Source organism: Pseudophryne corroboree, chromosome 4 (genome assembly GCF_028390025.1).
Source record: "Pseudophryne corroboree isolate aPseCor3 chromosome 4, aPseCor3.hap2, whole genome shotgun sequence".
Lineage (NCBI taxonomy): Eukaryota > Metazoa > Chordata > Amphibia > Anura > Myobatrachidae > Pseudophryne > Pseudophryne corroboree.
In genome coordinates, this window is record NC_086447.1 from 862,092,624 (window position 1) to 862,111,086 (window position 18,463).

The following is an 18,463-nucleotide window of genomic DNA, read 5'->3' on the forward strand; positions in this document are numbered from 1 at the left end:
CAATAAGGGAGGAATTTTGAATCCCGGGTAAGACTCATACCAGCCACACCAATCACACCGTACAACTTGTGATCTAAACCCAGTTAACAGTATGATAACAGCGGAGCCTCTGAAAAGATGGCTCACAACAATAATAACCCGATTTTTGTAACTATGTACAAGTATTGCAGATAATCCGCACTTGGGATGGGCGCCCAGCATCCACTACGGACTCCGAGAAATAGAATTATCGGTAAGTAAATTCTTATTTTCTCTATCGTCCTAGTGGATGCTGGGGTTCCTGAAAGGACCATGGGGATTATACCAAAGCTCCCAAACGGGCGGGAGAGTGCGGATGACTCTGCAGCACCGAATGAGAGAACTCCAGGTCCTCTTTTGCCAGGATATCAAATTTGTAGAATTTTACAAACGTGTTCTCCCCTGACCACGTAGCTGCTCGGCAGAGTTGTAATGCCGAGACCTCTCGGGCAGCCGCCCAAGATGAGCCCACCTTCCTTGTGGAATGGGCCTTAACCGATTTAGACTGTGGCAGGCCTGCCTCAGAATGTGCAAGTTGAATTGTGTTACAAATCCAACGAGCAATCGCCTGCTTAGAAGCAGGCGCACCCAACTTGTTGGGTGCATACAGTATAAACAGCGAGTCAGATTTTCTGACTCCAGCTGTCCTGGAACATATTTTCAGGGCCCTGACAACTCCTAGCAACTTGGAGTCCTCCAAGTCCCTAGTAGGTGCAAGGCACCACAATAAGCTGGTTCAGGTGAAACACTGACACCACCTTAGGGAGAGAACTGGGGACGAGTCCGCAGCTCTGCCCTGTCCGAATGGACAAACAGATATGGGCTTTTTTGAGAAAAAACCACCAATTTGACACTCGCCTGGTCCAGGCCAGGGCCAAGAGCATGGTCACTTTTTATGTGAGATGCTTCAAATCCACATATTTGACTGGTTTTAAACCAATGTGATTTGAGGAATCCCAGAACTACGTTGAGATCCCACAGTGCCACTGGAGGCACAAAAAAGGGGTTTGTATATGCAATACTCCCTTGACAAACTTCTGGACTTCAGGAACTGAAGCCAATTCTTTCTGGAAGAAAATTTACAGGGCCGAATTTGAACCTTAATGGACCCCAATTTGAGGCCCATAGACACTCCTGTTTTCAGGAAATGCAGGAAACGACCGAGTTGAAATTTCTTTGTGGGCCTTCCTGGCCTCACACCACGCAACATATCTTCGCCACACGTGGTGATAATGTTGTGCGGTCACCTCCTTTCTGGCTTTGACCAGGGTAGGAATGACCTCTTCCGGAATGCCTTTTTTCCCTTAGGATCCGGCTTTCCATTGCCATGCCGACAAACGCAGCTGCGGTAAGTCTTGGAACAGACATGGTACTTGCTGAAGCAAGTCCCTTCTTAGCGGCAGAGGCCATAAGACCTCTGTAAGCATCTCTTGAAGTTCCGGGTACCAAGTCCTTCTTGGCCAATCCGGAGCCATGAGTATAGTTCTTACTCCTCTACGTCTTATAATGCTCAGCACCTTAGGTATGAGAAGCAGAGGAGGGAACACATACACCGACTGGTACACCCACGGTGTTACCAGAACGTCCACATCTATTGCCTGAGGGTCTCTTGACCTGGCGCAATACCTGTCCCGTTTTTTGTTCAGACGGGACGCCATCATGTCCACCTTTGGTATTTCCCAACGGTTTACAATCATGTGGAAAAAACTTCTCAATGAAGTTTCCACTCTCCCGGGTGGAAGTCGTGCTGAGGAAGTCTGCTTCCCAGTTTCCATTCCCGGGATGAAAAACTGCTGACAGTGTTATCACATGATTTTCCGCCCAGCGAAAAGTCCTTGCAGTTTCTGCCATTGCCCTCCTGCTTCTTGTGTCGCCCTGTCTGTTTACGTGGGCGACTGCCGTGATGTTTTTCCCACTGGATCAATACCGGCTGACCTTGAAGCAGAGGTCTTGCTAAGCTTAGAGCATTATAAATTTACCCTTAGCTCCAGTATATTTATGTGGAGAAAAGTCTCCATACTTGATCACACTCCCTGGAAATTTTTTCCTTGTGTGACTGCTCCCCAGCCTCTCAGGCTGGGCTCCGTGGTTACCAGCATCCAATCCTGAATGCCGAATCTGCTGCCCTCTAGAAGATGAGCACTCTATAACCACCACAGGAGAGACACCCTTGTCCTTGGATATTGGGTTATCCGCTGATGCATCTGAAAATGCGATCCGGACCATTTGTCCAGCAGATCCCACTGAAAAGTTCTTACGTGAAATCTGCCGAATGGAATTGCTTCGTAGGAAGCCACCATTTTTACCAGGACCCTTGTGCAATGATGCACTGTTTTTAGGAGGTTCCTGACTTGCTCGGATAACTCCCTGGCTTTCTCTTCCGGGAGAAACACCTTTTTCTGGACTGTGTCCAGAATCATCCCTAGGCACAGCAGACGTGTCGTCGGGATCAGCTGCGATTTTGGAATATTTAGAATCCACCCGTGCTGATTGTAGCAGTATCCGAGATAGTGCTACTCCGACCTCCAACTGTTCCCTGGACTATGCCCCTATCAGGAGATCGTCCAAGTAAGGGATAATTAAGACGCCTTTTCTTCGAAGAAGAATCATCAATTCGGCCATTACCTTGGTAAAGACCCCAGGGTGCCGTGGACAATCCAAACGGCAGCGTCTGAAACTGATAGTGACAGTTCTGCACCACGAACCTGAGGTACCCTTAGTGAGAAGGGCAAATTTGGGACAGAGGTAAGCATCCCTGATGTCCCGGGACACTATATAGTCCCCTTATTCCTGGTTCGTTATCACTGCTCTGAGTGACTTCATCTTAATTTGAACCTTTGTAAGTGTTCAAAAAAAAATTTTTAGAATAAGTCTCACCTAGCCTTCTGGCTTCAGTACCACAATATAGTGTGGAATAATACCCCTTTTCTGTAGTAGGAGGGGTAATTTAATTATCACCTGCTGGGAATACAGCTTGTGAATTTTTTCCCATACTACCTCCTTGTCGGAGGGAGACTTGGTAAAGCAGACTTCAGGAGCCTGCGAAGGGGAAACGTCTCGACATTCCCATCTGTACCCCCGGGATACTACTTGTAGGATCCAGGGGTCCTGTACGGTCTCAGCGCCATACTGAGAACTTGTCAGACGCGGTGGAACGCTTCTGTTCCTGGGAATGGGCTGCCTGCTGCAGTCTTCTTCCCTTTCCTCTATCCCTGGGCAGATATGATCTTATAGGGACGAGAGGACTGAGGCTGAAAAGACGGTGTCTTTTTCTGCAGAGATGTGACTTAGGGTAAAAAACGGTGGATTTTCCAGCAGTTGCCGTGACCACCAGGTCCGATGGACCGACCCCAAACAAGTCCTCTTCCTGTATACGGCCATACTGTGCCGTTTGGAATCTGCATCACCTGACCACTGTCGTGTCCATAACATCTTCTGGCAGTTATGGACATCGCGTTTATTCATGATGCCAGAGTGCAAATATCCCTCTGTGCATCTCGCATATATAGAAATGCTCTATAGTCAATAAAATACTGTCCCTGTCAAGGGTATCAATATTTTTAGTCAGGGAATCCGACCAAGCCACCCTAGCTCTGCACATCCAGGCTGAGGCGATCGCTGGCCGCAGTATAACACCAGTATGTGTGTATATACTTTTTATTATATTTTCCAGCCTTGTCAGCTGGTCCTTGAGGACGGCCCTATCTATAGACGGTACCGCCACTTGTTTTGATAAGCGTGTGAGCGCCTTATCCACCTTAAAGGGTGTTTCCCAACGCGCCCTAACTTCTGGCGGGAAAGGGTATACCGCCCATAATTTTCTATCGGGGGGAACCCACGCATCATCACACACTTTATTTAATTTATCTGATTCAGGAAAAACTATGGTAGTTTTTTCACATCCCACATAATACCCTCTTTTGTGGTACTTGTAGTATCAGAAATACGTAACACCTCCTTCATTGCCTTTAACGTGTGGCCCTAATAAGGAATACGTTTGTTTATTCACCGTCGACACTGGATTCAGTGTCCCTGTCTGTGTCTGTGTCGACCGACTAAAGTAAACGGGCGTTTTAAAACCCTTGACAGTGTTTTTGAGACGTCTGGACCGTACTAATTGTTTGTCGGCCGTCTCATGTCGTCAACCGACCTTGCAGCGTGTTGACATTATCACGTAATTTCCTAAATAAGCCATCCATTCCGGTGTCGACTCCCTAGAGAGTGACATCACCATTACAGGCAATTGCTCCGCCTCCTCACCAACATCGTCCTCCTACCTGTCGACACACACGTACCGACACACAGCACACACACAGGGAATGCTCTGATAGAGGACAGGACCCACTAGCCCTTTGGAGAGACAGAGGGAGAGTTTGCCAGCACACACCAAAACGCTATAATTATATAGGGACAACCTTATATAAGTGTTTTCCCTTATAGCATCTTAATATATATATAAGCATATCGCCAAATTAGTGCCCCCCCTCTCTGTTTTAACCCTGTTTCTGTAGTGCAGTGCAGGGGAGAGCCTGGGAGCCTTCCCTCCAGCCTTTCTGTGAGGGAAAATGGCGCTGTGTGCTGAGGAGATAGGCCCCGCCCCTTTTTCGGCGGCCTCGTCTCCCGCTCTTAACGGATTCTGGCAGGGGTTAAATATCTCCATATAGCCTCCGGAGGCTATATGTGAGGTATTTTTAGCCAAATTAGGTATTCATTTGCCTCCCAGGGCGCCCCCCTCCCAGCGCCCTGCACCCTCAGTGACTGCCGTGTGAAGTGTGCTGAGAGGAAAATGGCGCACAGCTGCAGTGCTGTGCGCTACCTTTAGAAGACTGAGGAGTCTTCTGCCGCCGATTCTGGACCTCTTCTTACTTCAGCATCTGCAAGGGGGCCGGCGGCAAGGCTCCGGTGACCATCCAGGCTGTACCTGTGATCGTCCCTCTGGAGCTGATGTCCAGTAGCCAAGAAGCCAATCCATCCTGCACGCAGGTGAGTTCACTTCTTCTCCCCTAAGTTCCTCGTTGCAGTGATCCTGTTGCCAGCAGGACTCACTGTAAAATAAAAAACCTAAGCTAAACTTTCCTAAGCAGCTCTTTAGGAGAGCCACCTAGATTGCACCCTTCTCGGCCGGGCACAAAAATCTAACTGGCTTGGAGGAGGGTCATAGGGGGAGGAGCCAGTGCACACCACCTGATCCTAAAGCTTTACTTTTTGTGCCCTGTCTCCTGCGGAGCCGCTATTCCCCATGGTCCTTTCAGGAACCCCAGCATCCACTAGGACGATAGAGAAATAAAAATAAAAAGTTTAACATGTCCTGTTAAGGTGGGTACACACTATAAGATATATCTGCAGATCAATTGATCTGCAGATATATCTATGGACGGATCGAGCAGTGTGCTGTGCATACACACAGCCCGATCAGTCAGGGGACTGACGTCATGAACTGGGCGGGCGCTCGCGCCCGCCCAGTTCACCTGTCAATCACCGCCGGCCGCCGCAGCATGTGTGTACGGGCGGTCGGACGACCGCCCCGTACACACACAGCGACGGGCCAATATATCGTTAGATATATTGGCTGTCGGCTGTGCTGCGCGGCCGACGCGATACGTCTGAACGACGGAGTTCACAGACGTATCGCCCGTACACACTGGCCGACGGTCCCGCGATGTATCGGCCGTTCAAGACAGTGTGTACGGGCCTTTAAGCATTTCAGAATGATCTACGGATTTGGTTATTTATCATTGTTCAGTAACCGATTCCAGTAGGACATTTTGCTTGTCATATAGGAAAGTCAATTACTAGAATTTAGTGAATGTGTAAGAAACATGCTTGCTCGGTCTGGTTTCTCCAAGTACAAAACAACTGCAGCCGCATAACTGTACCTGAATAGCTGGTCATATATTTTGCACCTATCCATCCTCTGGTCGGAGTCTCGTCAAAAAACTGCACATGTACATGGAGGGATTTCCCCTTTCCTCTGAGATGTGTTCCTTCCCTGGGGTGGTTGTAGACTAAAGAGGGCCACCAAGGGTGACCTGGCATCTTGGCCCAAACAAGGTCGCCAGGAGAAAAATCACACACGACACTGCAAAATAAAGGATGAAAAAGTTTTGGACATATGTACAATAAAGGGGTCATTGGGGTCGATTCTATTCGGCAACTAATGAATAGCGCCGGGAATTAGCTCCCGACGCTATTCAATTCAGCAACTAGTTACGTCGGCGATGGCCCGTTCTCGCCGACAAAACAGGTTGAATTGTCGGGAGAACGGGCATTCTCCGACTTAACTCCCCGGCGCGAGGCTGATTCCCGACAGAATCAGCCTCGCGCCAGCCGCGAGGCAGCACTTTTGTCGGGTTTCTCTTCTCATCCCCCGGGGATGAGAGAAGAATTCCCGACAATTGCAGGTAATTAGTTGCTGAATTGAATAGCGTCGGGAGCTAATTCCCGGCGCTATTCATTAGTTGCCGAATAGAATCGACCCCTATGTTCAGTAGACAAGATTCACAAGATTATTTAGCTCAGCGTGGTAAATGTACTTGTGACCAATGAAGGCGTTTCACCTCACTTTACTGGCATTAGAGAAAATATATTCCACTAGTACGCCTTTCACACCGCAGCTTTAACCTGGTAAATTGCCGATTTTTCAGCCTTCCTAAACGGTTCGAGCTGCGATGTGAAAGGGCCACCTTGAATTTACCGTTTTCAAAATACTGGTATTTTGAAATGGTTAAAAAGCAGGGTCCTTCCCGGTTCAGAACCGTTTCACTGTGCAGTGTGAAAGGCTCTGAAACGGTATTTCCAAGCCACAGGAGGTGATAGGCTGTCTCCATGTGTGATGTCACCAGGCAGAAGCAGGAAGCTGGAGGAAAAACACATCAGACACATAAGTGGGTTTAGAAGCGTTTTCTTACTGCAAATATATTATACAATGGGCAACTTGGAGTGATGAAGAGGCGAGGGAGCTGCTAAGAATCAGAGGGGATGAGGAAATCTGCAGACAAATAACTGGGACAGTCAAGGATGCACTCATATATAAAAACATGGTTAAAATGCTTCAAGCTGCTGGGTTCCATCGTACGACTATCCAAATTATTAATAAATAATTAATTCATAATTATTAATAATGTGTGGGCCAGAGAAGTCCATTTATAATGACAACCACTGTTTTCTATGGGTGAAACGGGTTCAGTGTGAAAGGTACCAAAACGGTAATGAAATGGTAATATACTGGTTACAATATGCGATGTGAAGGGGTTTAACTGCTCAGACCCGTTTAAAGAACCGTTTAAAGAACAGTTTCAAAAGCAGGTTTTGCGATGTGAAAGCAGCATAAGTTTCATGCTCTGGCTAGATTATCTGGTCTCTAAAGCCCAGTACCCACGGGCCGATGCTGGAGAGATGTGTGCTGAGCGAACCGCTCAGCACACATCTCTCCCGGCGCTCAGCACAGCGCGATCTGTGCTGAGCGTGCGGGGGGAGACGGGGGGGCCGCTCACTTCACCCAGCGGGTGAAGTGAGCGACCCGCTAGATTGGCCTGCATGCAGGCCAATCTAGCAGCAGCGATAGCGATGTGCGGGGCTGCGCATCGCTATCGCTGTTAGGGCTACACACGGAGCGATCTTGCTGAAAATCTAAGCAATCTAGTCAGATTGCTTAGATTATCGCTCCGTGTGTACCCCCCTTTATACTTGTTTAATCTAAAACAATCTTACGGTTTGTGTGTTCATTAAGATTCAATCTATTTTACTGTGAACAGTCCCTACTTCCCCTGTGAAGGAGCCATTGTTTGCAGCAAATAACAGATATGACTATCATTAATACCCCTTTTACACTCGCACAGCCGGGTCACTCCCGGGACTGACCCCTTTCACACTGCACTAAGACCTGGGATCGACCCGGGACAGCCCCATTTACACTGATCCCGGGATATCCCTGCAAATGCATGTCATTAGAAATGGCCTTTTTCTGGCTCACATAGATGAGGTCACAATACTCAACAAAGGGAGGGGTGGGGCCTGCTCACAGCATTGCTGCAGTCATGGCCGACGGAGTACCAGTGTGTATGCCGGAGCTCGTGATTCTTTCTGCTTTGCAGATGTTTCATACAGCCAGTGACAGCATGATGCAGCTTTCACTGTGCCCGTGATCTGCCTCATTTCCTCCTCTCCCCTAATGCTGAGCAGCTCTCTCACCTCCTGGTCTGTCCAGGTCGCCATGATGCCTGCTCCCACGCTTCCAGGACGCTCCCCTGGGCTCTGAAAGATGACATCTTTTCTGAGCCCAAGAAAGCTCCAATACGAGGCCTTTTATCAGTCCCAGGTAGTGAATCCCAGGACGGGCCCTTTCACACTACACAGCTTCCCGGAACGGTCCCAGCTTCAACCCTGGTCGAGACCTGGGTAGAAATCCCGGGATGCTCGGCCCGGGAAATTGTCCCTGTACCCTTTCACACTGAGCAAAATCCCGGGATGATGCGCGTTCATGTGCAATATCCCGGGATATTTTTGCAAGTGTAAAAGGGGTATTAGTAACCTTAAATGTAATTCTAAAGCCATCTACATCCCTGCAGCCATCCACATATCCTAACGACTCGCGGTGTGCCACAAAGTACAACTCCGAGTAGCGTTCACAAAGGAATTGGACTGCATGAAATCCCACATGCACAGATGGCCTGCAGACCTAAGGAAATGCACCGTACAATCCCAGCACATCCTGCATTACAGACGGCCGTCCGTATGAGCTGAATGTAAATCAGATGACTGATTGGATTTGATTGCGTGTCTCTAACACAGATTTTGTACAATTTATCAAAATGACATTGTATGACCAAACTAAAGCTGGACACACTAAGATTATAAGCGGAATTCAATTGTTTGATCTGATGGCAGCCACTAGAGGGCGCACAACGGAGCTAGTCAAATGTCGCTCCATTCGGGGGCGATAAGCTGTCGGCGCCTGCATTTCAAACTGAAATTAGCATAAAGTGACCCATTGGGACGCCCAAATGGGACTTTTCACGACGCACTCATTACTTTGGTTGGGTTTAGCGTTTAAACCAGACCTCACAGGGCGTGATGTGCAAGATTTAAAAAAAAAAAAGCACAAGTGAGTATCACCCTGTCTGTCCAAACTGGCTAGTTGGAATGAAAATCTGGTAATGTCTGGAAGCAAATGATGATAAACCATTTGCTTACAAATTCCAGAAAACGGACAAAAATAGTTGTTTGGATAAACTGGTTAAATTAAATGGAATTAAAAAATTTGTTTGAATTACCATTTTTGTCTGTTTTCCAGTGTTTGGGAGCAAATAGTTGATTGTCATTTGCAGGGTGTGCCGATTTAAATCACGTTTGTTTTTTGTTTTTAGATCATGTGATTAAAAAAAGAAAGAAAAAAGTGTTTAATGTGTTAAAATTTCCTTTGATAATTTACATTTTTGACATACATTAAAAAAAAATAATATCCACATTCAAATACTCTTCTACCGGTACTAGTCAAGTTCCAAGCAAAAGCAACCTCGTTTAATGACCTTGTATGACATTATGTGTCAAAGGTGGTAGCAACAGATTGGTGGCAAATGCACATTGTTTCAGTAACTATAGCTGGTAATGAAAATATAATGGTAGCAGTAGAGCAACAGCTGCAGCATTGTCAGCTTCAGTAGAAAGAATATTTCAACATTTGGTTTGGTGCAGTCAGAACCGAAAAACCGCTTGCATACTGACAGAGCTGCAAAATTTGTGTTTCTTTTAAAGGTGTTCAAAAAACCTAATGTGTAGGCTTATTCAGATTTACAAATCAGGCAAAGCAATTACCAACTACTGTAACTTATTACATCATTGCTGTTTCTTTCCATTTGCAGTTTGTGTGATGTGTGTAGTTTGCTATTCATGGTGACACTTGTCATATTTAAATTAAATATATTAAAGTTACAGCATTTTAAAAAGAACTTTAGCTTTTCTTTTCTGGGCATATTTGATCATTTTTTTAAATAAAAATCCGATTTAAATAAAATAAATCCGATTTAAATTAGTGATGAGCGGATTCGGTTTTACTCGGTTTTCAAAACGGCATCTTATTGGCTATCCAAAACACGTGACATCCGTGAGCCAATAAGATGCCGTTTTGAGAACAGAGTAAAATCGAATCCGCTCATCACCAATTTAAATAAAATAAATCGATTTTTTATTTTATTTTAAAAAATCCTGATTTTTTTTTTTTCACACCCTGGTCATTTGCTCCCATATATTTCCAAATCTTCGTTCCAGACAGAAAGATTGGGACAGATAGTTTTATAATGTGTATCCAGCTTTAATCAAGGCTTCCAACTAGTCATTATTGTCTATTTATGAAATTACATTGGGTCAATTCAATGAGATGAAGCCCATAATTTAGTGCGCCCCAAAGCTGCGCTTATGGCCGACCCCAAGCCGCATATTTTTAGGCAAGTTACAGCAGCAGATCAGCCATAATTCACCCCTAAGTGAACTGACCCATCAGACAGAAACTTTCATTCACACAGGAACTACTGAGAAGAACAGCCAGAACTCCGGCAATACAGAACAGGGTTATAGGTTACAGCTACTGACATATGAAAAAGCTCTTCAAAGCATCCTGCACCCAGTTTAAGAATAGATTCTGAGATTAGGGAACATACATGATTTGGGTGAGTTTGCCGTTAAATTTAAAGGGCCAATAATTCTGGTTTTGCCTTATAACTGATTGCTACTGTTAATTTAGCGATATAATCGCCAAAATCACTCAGATTCTGCAATCTCAAAACCTTTTAAATAAGCCACCATAGTGCAAAGTATAAAATCATTCTATCAAGCAGCACACACAATATCCTGTGTCTTCTAGATCTCATGCTGGGCAGTAAAGGCCCATATAGACGTGCCGATGCGGGAGAGGTGTACTGAGCGAACCGCTCAGCACACATCTCTCCCGCCGCTCAGCACAGAGCGATCTGTGCTGAGCTTGCGGGGGGAGCGCTCATTTCACCCAGCGGGTGAAGTGAGCGACCCGCTAGACAGGCCAATCTAGCACCAGCGATAGCAATGCGCGGAGCTGCGCATCGCTATCGATGTAGGGGGTACACACGAGGCGATAATGCTCAAATTCTAAGCAACCCAGTCAGATTGCTTAGAATATTGCTCCGTGAGTATCCCCCTTAACAGCCATGGTTGATAGCTGTGGCGCTCTATTTTTTTTTATTTAAAGCTGGTACCCCAACCATTACCATGCTGTTGCACTAGAGCCCACGTATCACTTGTGCCACCACTGTAGGAAGCATAAAAAAAAAAAAAAAAAAAAGTCTCCGCAACAGAATAACCGGGAGACTTAACTTCAGATCAAAACCCTCAGGTTGAACTAATCTAGTCTACAGAAAGGCAAAGCTGTACACACCCCTACAATAGCCATGGGTACCGAGGGGGGAGAGGGTCTGAATACCTGTAGGGCCTAAGTCAGCTTCTGTGGGAAACAAATGTACCCCTTTGTAGTGTTATGGGGGACAAATGTCCCCCTTTTGGAGCATGGTAGTTTCAAAACACAGAGGGGGCGTGGCTACACTTCCCAGATCCCCGCTTAGCATTATCATTCATATGGGAACCCAAAGTTTCATTTATTCACATATGCAGATGATCCCTACAATTGCCATAGGTTCTCTTTATCAAGGACTGTACCTCGCTATACTGTAACTAGTCACCCAGACACTGGAACCTGGGTAGCTCAGTAAACATTTCTTTACAATAAGAATAAAGTAACTGAGGAGTGCATGTCCCGAGTGGACAGATACAGTGGGAGTGGGGGGCTCTTTCTGCTGTGATGTAGATGGGAGAGACAAGGAGAGAGGAAAACTGCACAAAACTTGAGTATACTCCTGTGTGTCCTTCACGCTGGCTTCCCAAGCTGGCAATAAGCCAGGTCGGTTTGCCATGGGGGACGGAGAAGGCATCAGGAGATGAGATCAACTCCATGCCGCCTCTGCCTATTCTGTGAATGGGTCCTGGATCGTATCGACCCACCAACTCGTTTGCACTGCACCTCACCCGGGAAAACCCTTCATTTCCAGGTCACCCAGGTCATGCGACCCAGGAATTTGGGAGTGACCCCTTTCACACTGCACAGCAACCTGCGTCAACATGCCAATACCGTATTATTTGTGCGGTGTGAAAGGGGTATAAGGAGAGGGCAGCACCGAGGAAAAGGGAGCACTTGCAACCGTGAGTGCCTCCACAGGATTTTCTCTCTCTATATACACACAGAGTTTAACACATATGTGCATATGTATCACATACACAATTGTAAATATAACTACAAACCCTTACTAGTTATGGCATTAGTTTCAAGTGAAGACTTAAGAAACTTTCCCTGGGTAATCCTGAAATGTATACCTGGCATCAGAGTGCAGAGGCAGCAATACACACACACACAGGTGACACTACACAGAGGCGCTATTAGTACGGTCAGTGCCAGATGTGACACGCATGCACCAGGGTGACACTAGAGGAGCTGACCCTACAGGGACAACAGGTGACACAAGGTCAGTGGTAGATGTGGTACACACTAGAGTAATATAATAGGCATCACCTGGTCACACAACACTCTATATAGGAGGTTATCCAATAGGAACTGCATGTGGCATCAACAGATATATAGATACACACGCACAGGTAGAGTATCCCTTATCCAAAATCACACATTTTTGGGTCCCCTACTGAGGTCAAGGTGAGCAAAACCGAAAGTGCTCACCTTGACAAAAGGGGTGGCTGTGCCCCAAAACGTTGGAATGCAGGTTTTTGTGACACATTAAAACACTTGATGGTTTAAAGCCTCTCCAGGCTCTGAGTGCCGCTGGTTGGAAGTTGCTGCTACATATATATCTATCATTATCTTAGTAGGGGAACAAAAAATGTGTGATTTTGAATAAGGGATACCCAACACACACACACACATATATATATATATATATATATATATATAATAAGAATTTACTTACCGATAATTCTATTTCTCGGAGTCCGTAGTGGATGCTGGGGTTCCTGAAAGGACCATGGGGAATAGCGGCTCCGCAGGAGACAGGGCACAAAAGTAAAGCTTTCCGATCAGGTGGTGTGCACTGGCTCCTCCCCCTATGACCCTCCTCCAAGCCAGTTAGGTACTGTGCCCGGACGAGCGTACACAATAAGGGAGGAATTTTGAATCCCGGGTAAGACTCATACCAGCCACACCAATCACACCGTACAACTTGTGATCTAAACCCAGTTAACAGTATGATAACAGCGGAGCCTCTGAAAAGATGGCTCACAACAATAATAACCCGATTTTTGTAACTATGTACAAGTATTGCAGATAATCCGCACTTGGGATGGGCGCCCAGCATCCACTACGGACTCCGAGAAATAGAATTATCGGTAAGTAAATTCTTATTTTCTCTATCGTCCTAGTGGATGCTGGGGTTCCTGAAAGGACCATGGGGATTATACCAAAGCTCCCAAACGGGCGGGAGAGTGCGGATGACTCTGCAGCACCGAATGAGAGAACTCCAGGTCCTCCTTAGCCAGGGTATCAAATTTGTAGAATTTAGCAAACGTGTTTGCCCCTGACCAAGTAGCTGCTCGGCAAAGTTGTAAAGCCGAGACCCCTCGGGCAGCCGCCCAAGATGAGCCCACCTTCCTTGTGGAATGGGCATTTACATATTTTGGCTGTGGCAGGCCTGCCACAGAATGTGCAAGCTGAATTGTATTACACATCCAACTAGCAATAGTCTGCTTAGAAGCAAGAGCACCCAGTTTGTTGGGTGCATACAGGATAACAGCAAGTCAGTTTTCCTGACTCCAGCCGTCCTGGAACACATTTTCAGGGCCCTGACAACATCCAGCAACTTGGAGTCCTCCAAGTCCCTAGTAGGTGCAAGGCACCCCAATAAGCTGGTTCAGGTGAAACACTGACACCACCTTAGGGAGAGAACTGGGGACGAGTCCGCAGCTCTGCCCTGTCCGAATGGACAAACAGATATGGGCTTTTTTGAGAAAAAACCACCAATTTGACACTCGCCTGGTCCAGGCCAGGGCCAAGAGCATGGTCACTTTTCATGTGAGATGCTTCAAATCCACAGAATTGACTGGTTTTAAACCAATGTGATTTGAGGAATCCCAGAACTACGTTGAGATCCCTCAGTGCCACTGGAGGCACAAAAGGGGGTTGTATATGCAATACTCCCTTGACAAACTTCTGGACTTCAGGAACTGAAGCCAATTCTTTCTGGAAGAAAATCGACAGGGCCGAAATTTGAACCTTAATGGACCCCAATTTGAGGCCCATAGACACTCCTGTTTGCAGGAAATGCAGGAAACGACCGAGTTGAAATTTCTTTGTGGGGCCTTCCTGGCCTCACACCACGCCATATTTTCGCCACATGTGGTGATAATGTTGTGCGGTCACCTCCTTTCTGGCTTTGACCAGGGTAGGAATGACCTCTTCCGGAATGCCTTTTTCCCTTAGGATCCGGCTTTCCACCGCCATGCCGACAAACGCAGCTGCGGTAAGTCTTGGAACAGACATGGTACTTGCTGAAGCAAGTCCCTTCTTAGCGGCAGAGGCCATAAGACCTCTGTAAGCATCTCTTGAAGTTCCAGGTACCAAGTCCTTCTTGGCCAATCCGGAGCCATGAGTATAGTTCTTACTCCTCTACGTCTTATAATTCTCAGCACCTTAGGTATGAGAAGCAGAGGAGGGAACACATACACGACTGGTACACACACGGTGTTACCAGAACGTCCACAGCTATTGCCTGAGGGTCTCTTGACCTGGCGCAATACCTGTCCCGTTTTTTGTTCAGACGGGACGCCATCATGTCCACCTTTGGTATTTCCCAACGGTTTACAATCATGTGGAAAAAACTTCCCGATGAAGTTTCCACTCTCCCGGGTGGAGGTCGTGCCTGCTGAGGAAGTCTGCTTCCCAGTTTCCATTCCCGGGATGAAACACTGCTGACAGTGCTATCACATGATTTTCCGCCCAGCGAAAAGTCCTTGCAGTTTTTGCCATTGCCCTCCTGCTTCTTGTGTCGCCCTGTCTGTTTACGTGGGCGACTGCCGTGATGTTTTTCCCACTGGATCAATACCGGCTGACCTTGAAGCAGAGGTCTTGCTAAGCTTAGAGCATTATAAATTTACCCTTAGCTCCAGTATATTTATGTGGAGAAAAGTCTCCAGACTTGATCACACTCCCTGGAAATTTTTTCCTTGTGTGACTGCTCCCCAGCCTCTCGGGCTGGGCTCCGTGGTCACCAGCATCCAATCCTGAATGCCGAATCTGCGGCCCTCTAGAAGATGAGCACTCTATAACCACCACAGGAGAGACACCCTTGTCCTTGGATATAGGGTTATCCGCTGATGCATCTGAAGATGCGATCCGGACCATTTGTCCAGCAGATCCCACTGAAAAGTTCTTGCGTGAAATCTGTCGAATGGAATCGCTTCGTAGGAAGCCACCATTTTTACCAGGACCCTTGTGCAATGATGCACTGTTTTTAGGAGGTTCCTGACTAACTCGGATAACTCCCTGGCTTTCTCTTCCGGGAGAAACACCTTTTTCTGGACTGTGTCCAGAATCATCCCTAGGCACAGCAGACGTGTCGTCGGGATCAGCTGCGATTTTGGAATATTTAGAATCCACCCGTGCTGTTGTAGCAGTATCCGAGATAGTGCTACTCCGACCTCCAACTGTTCCCTGGACTATGCCCTTATCAGGAGATCGTCCAAGTAAGGGATAATTAAGACGCCTTTTCTTCGAAGAAGAATCATCATTTCGGCCATTACCTTGGTAAAGACCCGGGGTGCCGTGGACAATCCAAACGGCAGCGTCTGAAACTGATAGTGACAGTTCTGCACCACGAACCTGAGGTACCCTTAGTGAGAAGGGCAAATTTGGGACATAGAGGTAAGCATCCCTGATGTCCCGGGACACTATATAGTCCCCTTCTTCCTGGTTCGTTATCACTGCTCTGAGTGACTCCATCTTGATTTGAACCTTTGTAAGTGTTCAAAAAATTTTTTAGAATAAGTCTCACCTAGCCTTCTGGCTTCAGTACCACAATATAGTGTGGAATAATACCCCTTTCTTGTAGTAGGAGGGGTAATTTAATTATCACCTGCTGGGAATACAGCTTGTGAATTTTTTCCCATACTGCCTCCTTGTCGGAGGGAGACCTTGGTAAAGCAGACTTCAGGAGCCTGCGAAGGGGAAACGTCTCGACATTCCAATCTGTACCCCTGGGATACTACTTGTAGGATCCAGGGGTCCTGTACGGTCTCAGCGCCATGCTGAGAACTTGTCAGAAGCGGTGGAACGCTTCTGTTCCTGGGAATGGGCTGCCTGCTGCAGTCTTCTTCCCTTTCCTCTATCCCTGGGCAGATATGATCTTATAGGGACGAAAGGATTGAGGCTGAAAAGACGGTGTCTTTTTCTGCAGAGATGTGACTTAGGGTAAAAACGGTGGATTTTCCAGCAGTTGCCGTGGCCACCAGGTCCGATGGACCGACCCCAAATAACTCCTTTATACGGCAATACACCTTTGTGCCGTTTGGAATCTGCATCACCTGACCACTGTCGTGTCCATAAACATCTTCTGGCAGATATGGACATCGCACTTACTCTTGATGCCAGAGTGCAAATATCCCTCTGTGCATCTCGCATATATAGAAATGCATCCTTTAAATGCTCTATAGTCAATAAAATACTGTCCCTGTCAAGGGTATCAATATTTTTAGTCAGGGAATCCGACCAAGCCACCCCAGCTCTGCACATCCAGGCTGAGGCGATCGCTGGTCGCAGTATAACACCAGTATGTGTGTATATACTTTTTATGATATTTTCCAGCCTCCCGTCAGCTGGTCCTTGAGGACGGCCCTATCTATAGACGGTACCGCCACTTGTTTTGATAAGCGTGTGAGCGCCTTATCCACCCTAAGGGGTGTTTTCCAACGCGCCCTAACTTCTGGCGGGAAAGGGTATACCGCCCATAATTTTCTATCGGGGGGAACCCACGCATCATCACACACTTTATTTAATTTATCTGATTCAGGAAAAACTATGGTAGTTTTTTCACATCCCACATAATACCCTCTTTTGTGGTACTTGTAGTATCAGAAATATGTAACACCTCCTTCATTGCCTTTAACGTGTGGCCCTAATAAGGAATACGTTTGTTTATTCACCGTCGACACTGGATTCAGTGTCCCTGTCTGTGTCGACCGACTAAAGTAAACGGGCGTTTTAAAACCCCTGACGGTGTTTTTGAGACGTCTGGACCGGTACTAATTGTTTGTCGGCCGTCTCATGTCGTCAACCGACCTTGCAGCGTGTTGACATTATCACGTAATTCCCTAAATAAGCCATCCATTCCGGTGTCGACTCCCTAGAGAGTGACATCACCATTACAGGCAATTGCTCCGCCTCCTCACCAACATCGTCCTCCTACATGTCGACACACACGTACCGACACACAGCACACACACAGGGAATGCTCTGATAGAGGACAGGACCCACTAGCCCTTTGGAGAGACAGAGGGAGAGTTTGCCAGCACACACCAAAAACGCTATAATTTTATATAGGGACAACCTTATATAAGTGTTTCTCCCTAATAGCATCTTTATATAGATATTTATATCGCCAATTAGTGCCCCCCCTCTCTGTTTAAACCCTGTTTCTGTAGTGCAGTGCAGGGGAGAGCCTGGGAGCCTTCTCTCCAGCCTTTCTGTGAGAGAAAATGGCGCTGTGTGCTGAGGAGATAGGCCCCGCCCCTTTTCCGGCGGCCTCGTCTCCCGCTCTTTAGTGAAGTTTGGCAGGGGTTAAATATCTCCATATAGCCTCTGGGGGCTATATGTGAGGTATTTTTAGCCAGTATATAGGTTTACATTTGCCTCCCAGGGCGCCCCCCCCCAGCGCCCTGCACCCTCAGTGACTGCGTGTGAAGTGTGCTGAGAGGAAAATGGCGCACAGCTGCAGTGCTGTGCGCTACCTTTAGAAGACTGCAAGGGTCTTCAGCCGCCGATTCTGGACCTCTTCTTACTTCAGCATCTGCAAGGGGGCCGGCGGCGCGGCTCCGGTGACCATCCAGGCTGTACCTGTGATCGTCCCTCTGGAGCTGATGTCCAGTAGCCAAGAAGCCAATCCATCCTGCACGCAGGTGAGTTCACTTCTTCTCCCCTCTGTCCCTCGTTGCAGTGATCCTGTTGCCAGCAGGACTCACTGTAAAATAAAAAACCTAAGCTAAACTTTCTCTAAGCAGCTCTTTAGGAGAGCCACCTAGAATTGCACCCTTCTCGGCCGGGCACAAAAATCTAACTGGCTTGGAGGAGGGTCATAGGGGGAGGAGCCAGTGCACACCACCTGATCGGAAAGCTTTACTTTTGTGCCCTGTCTCCTGCGGAGCCGCTATT

The 18,463-nt window shown here is 47.1% G+C and overlaps 1 protein-coding gene across 1 annotated transcript in view; it reads right to left on the reverse strand.

The window, feature by feature from the left end:
• MSH6 (mutS homolog 6) overlaps positions 1 to 18,463 on the reverse strand; it is a 97,706-nt gene that overhangs the window by 78,722 nt on the left and 521 nt on the right. Inside the window, exon 2 of the mRNA XM_063918697.1 lies at positions 5,895 to 6,097. Within this exon, the coding sequence (XP_063774767.1) occupies positions 5,895 to 6,097 (203 nt within the window). The remainder of the gene's footprint in view (positions 1 to 5,894; positions 6,098 to 18,463) is intronic.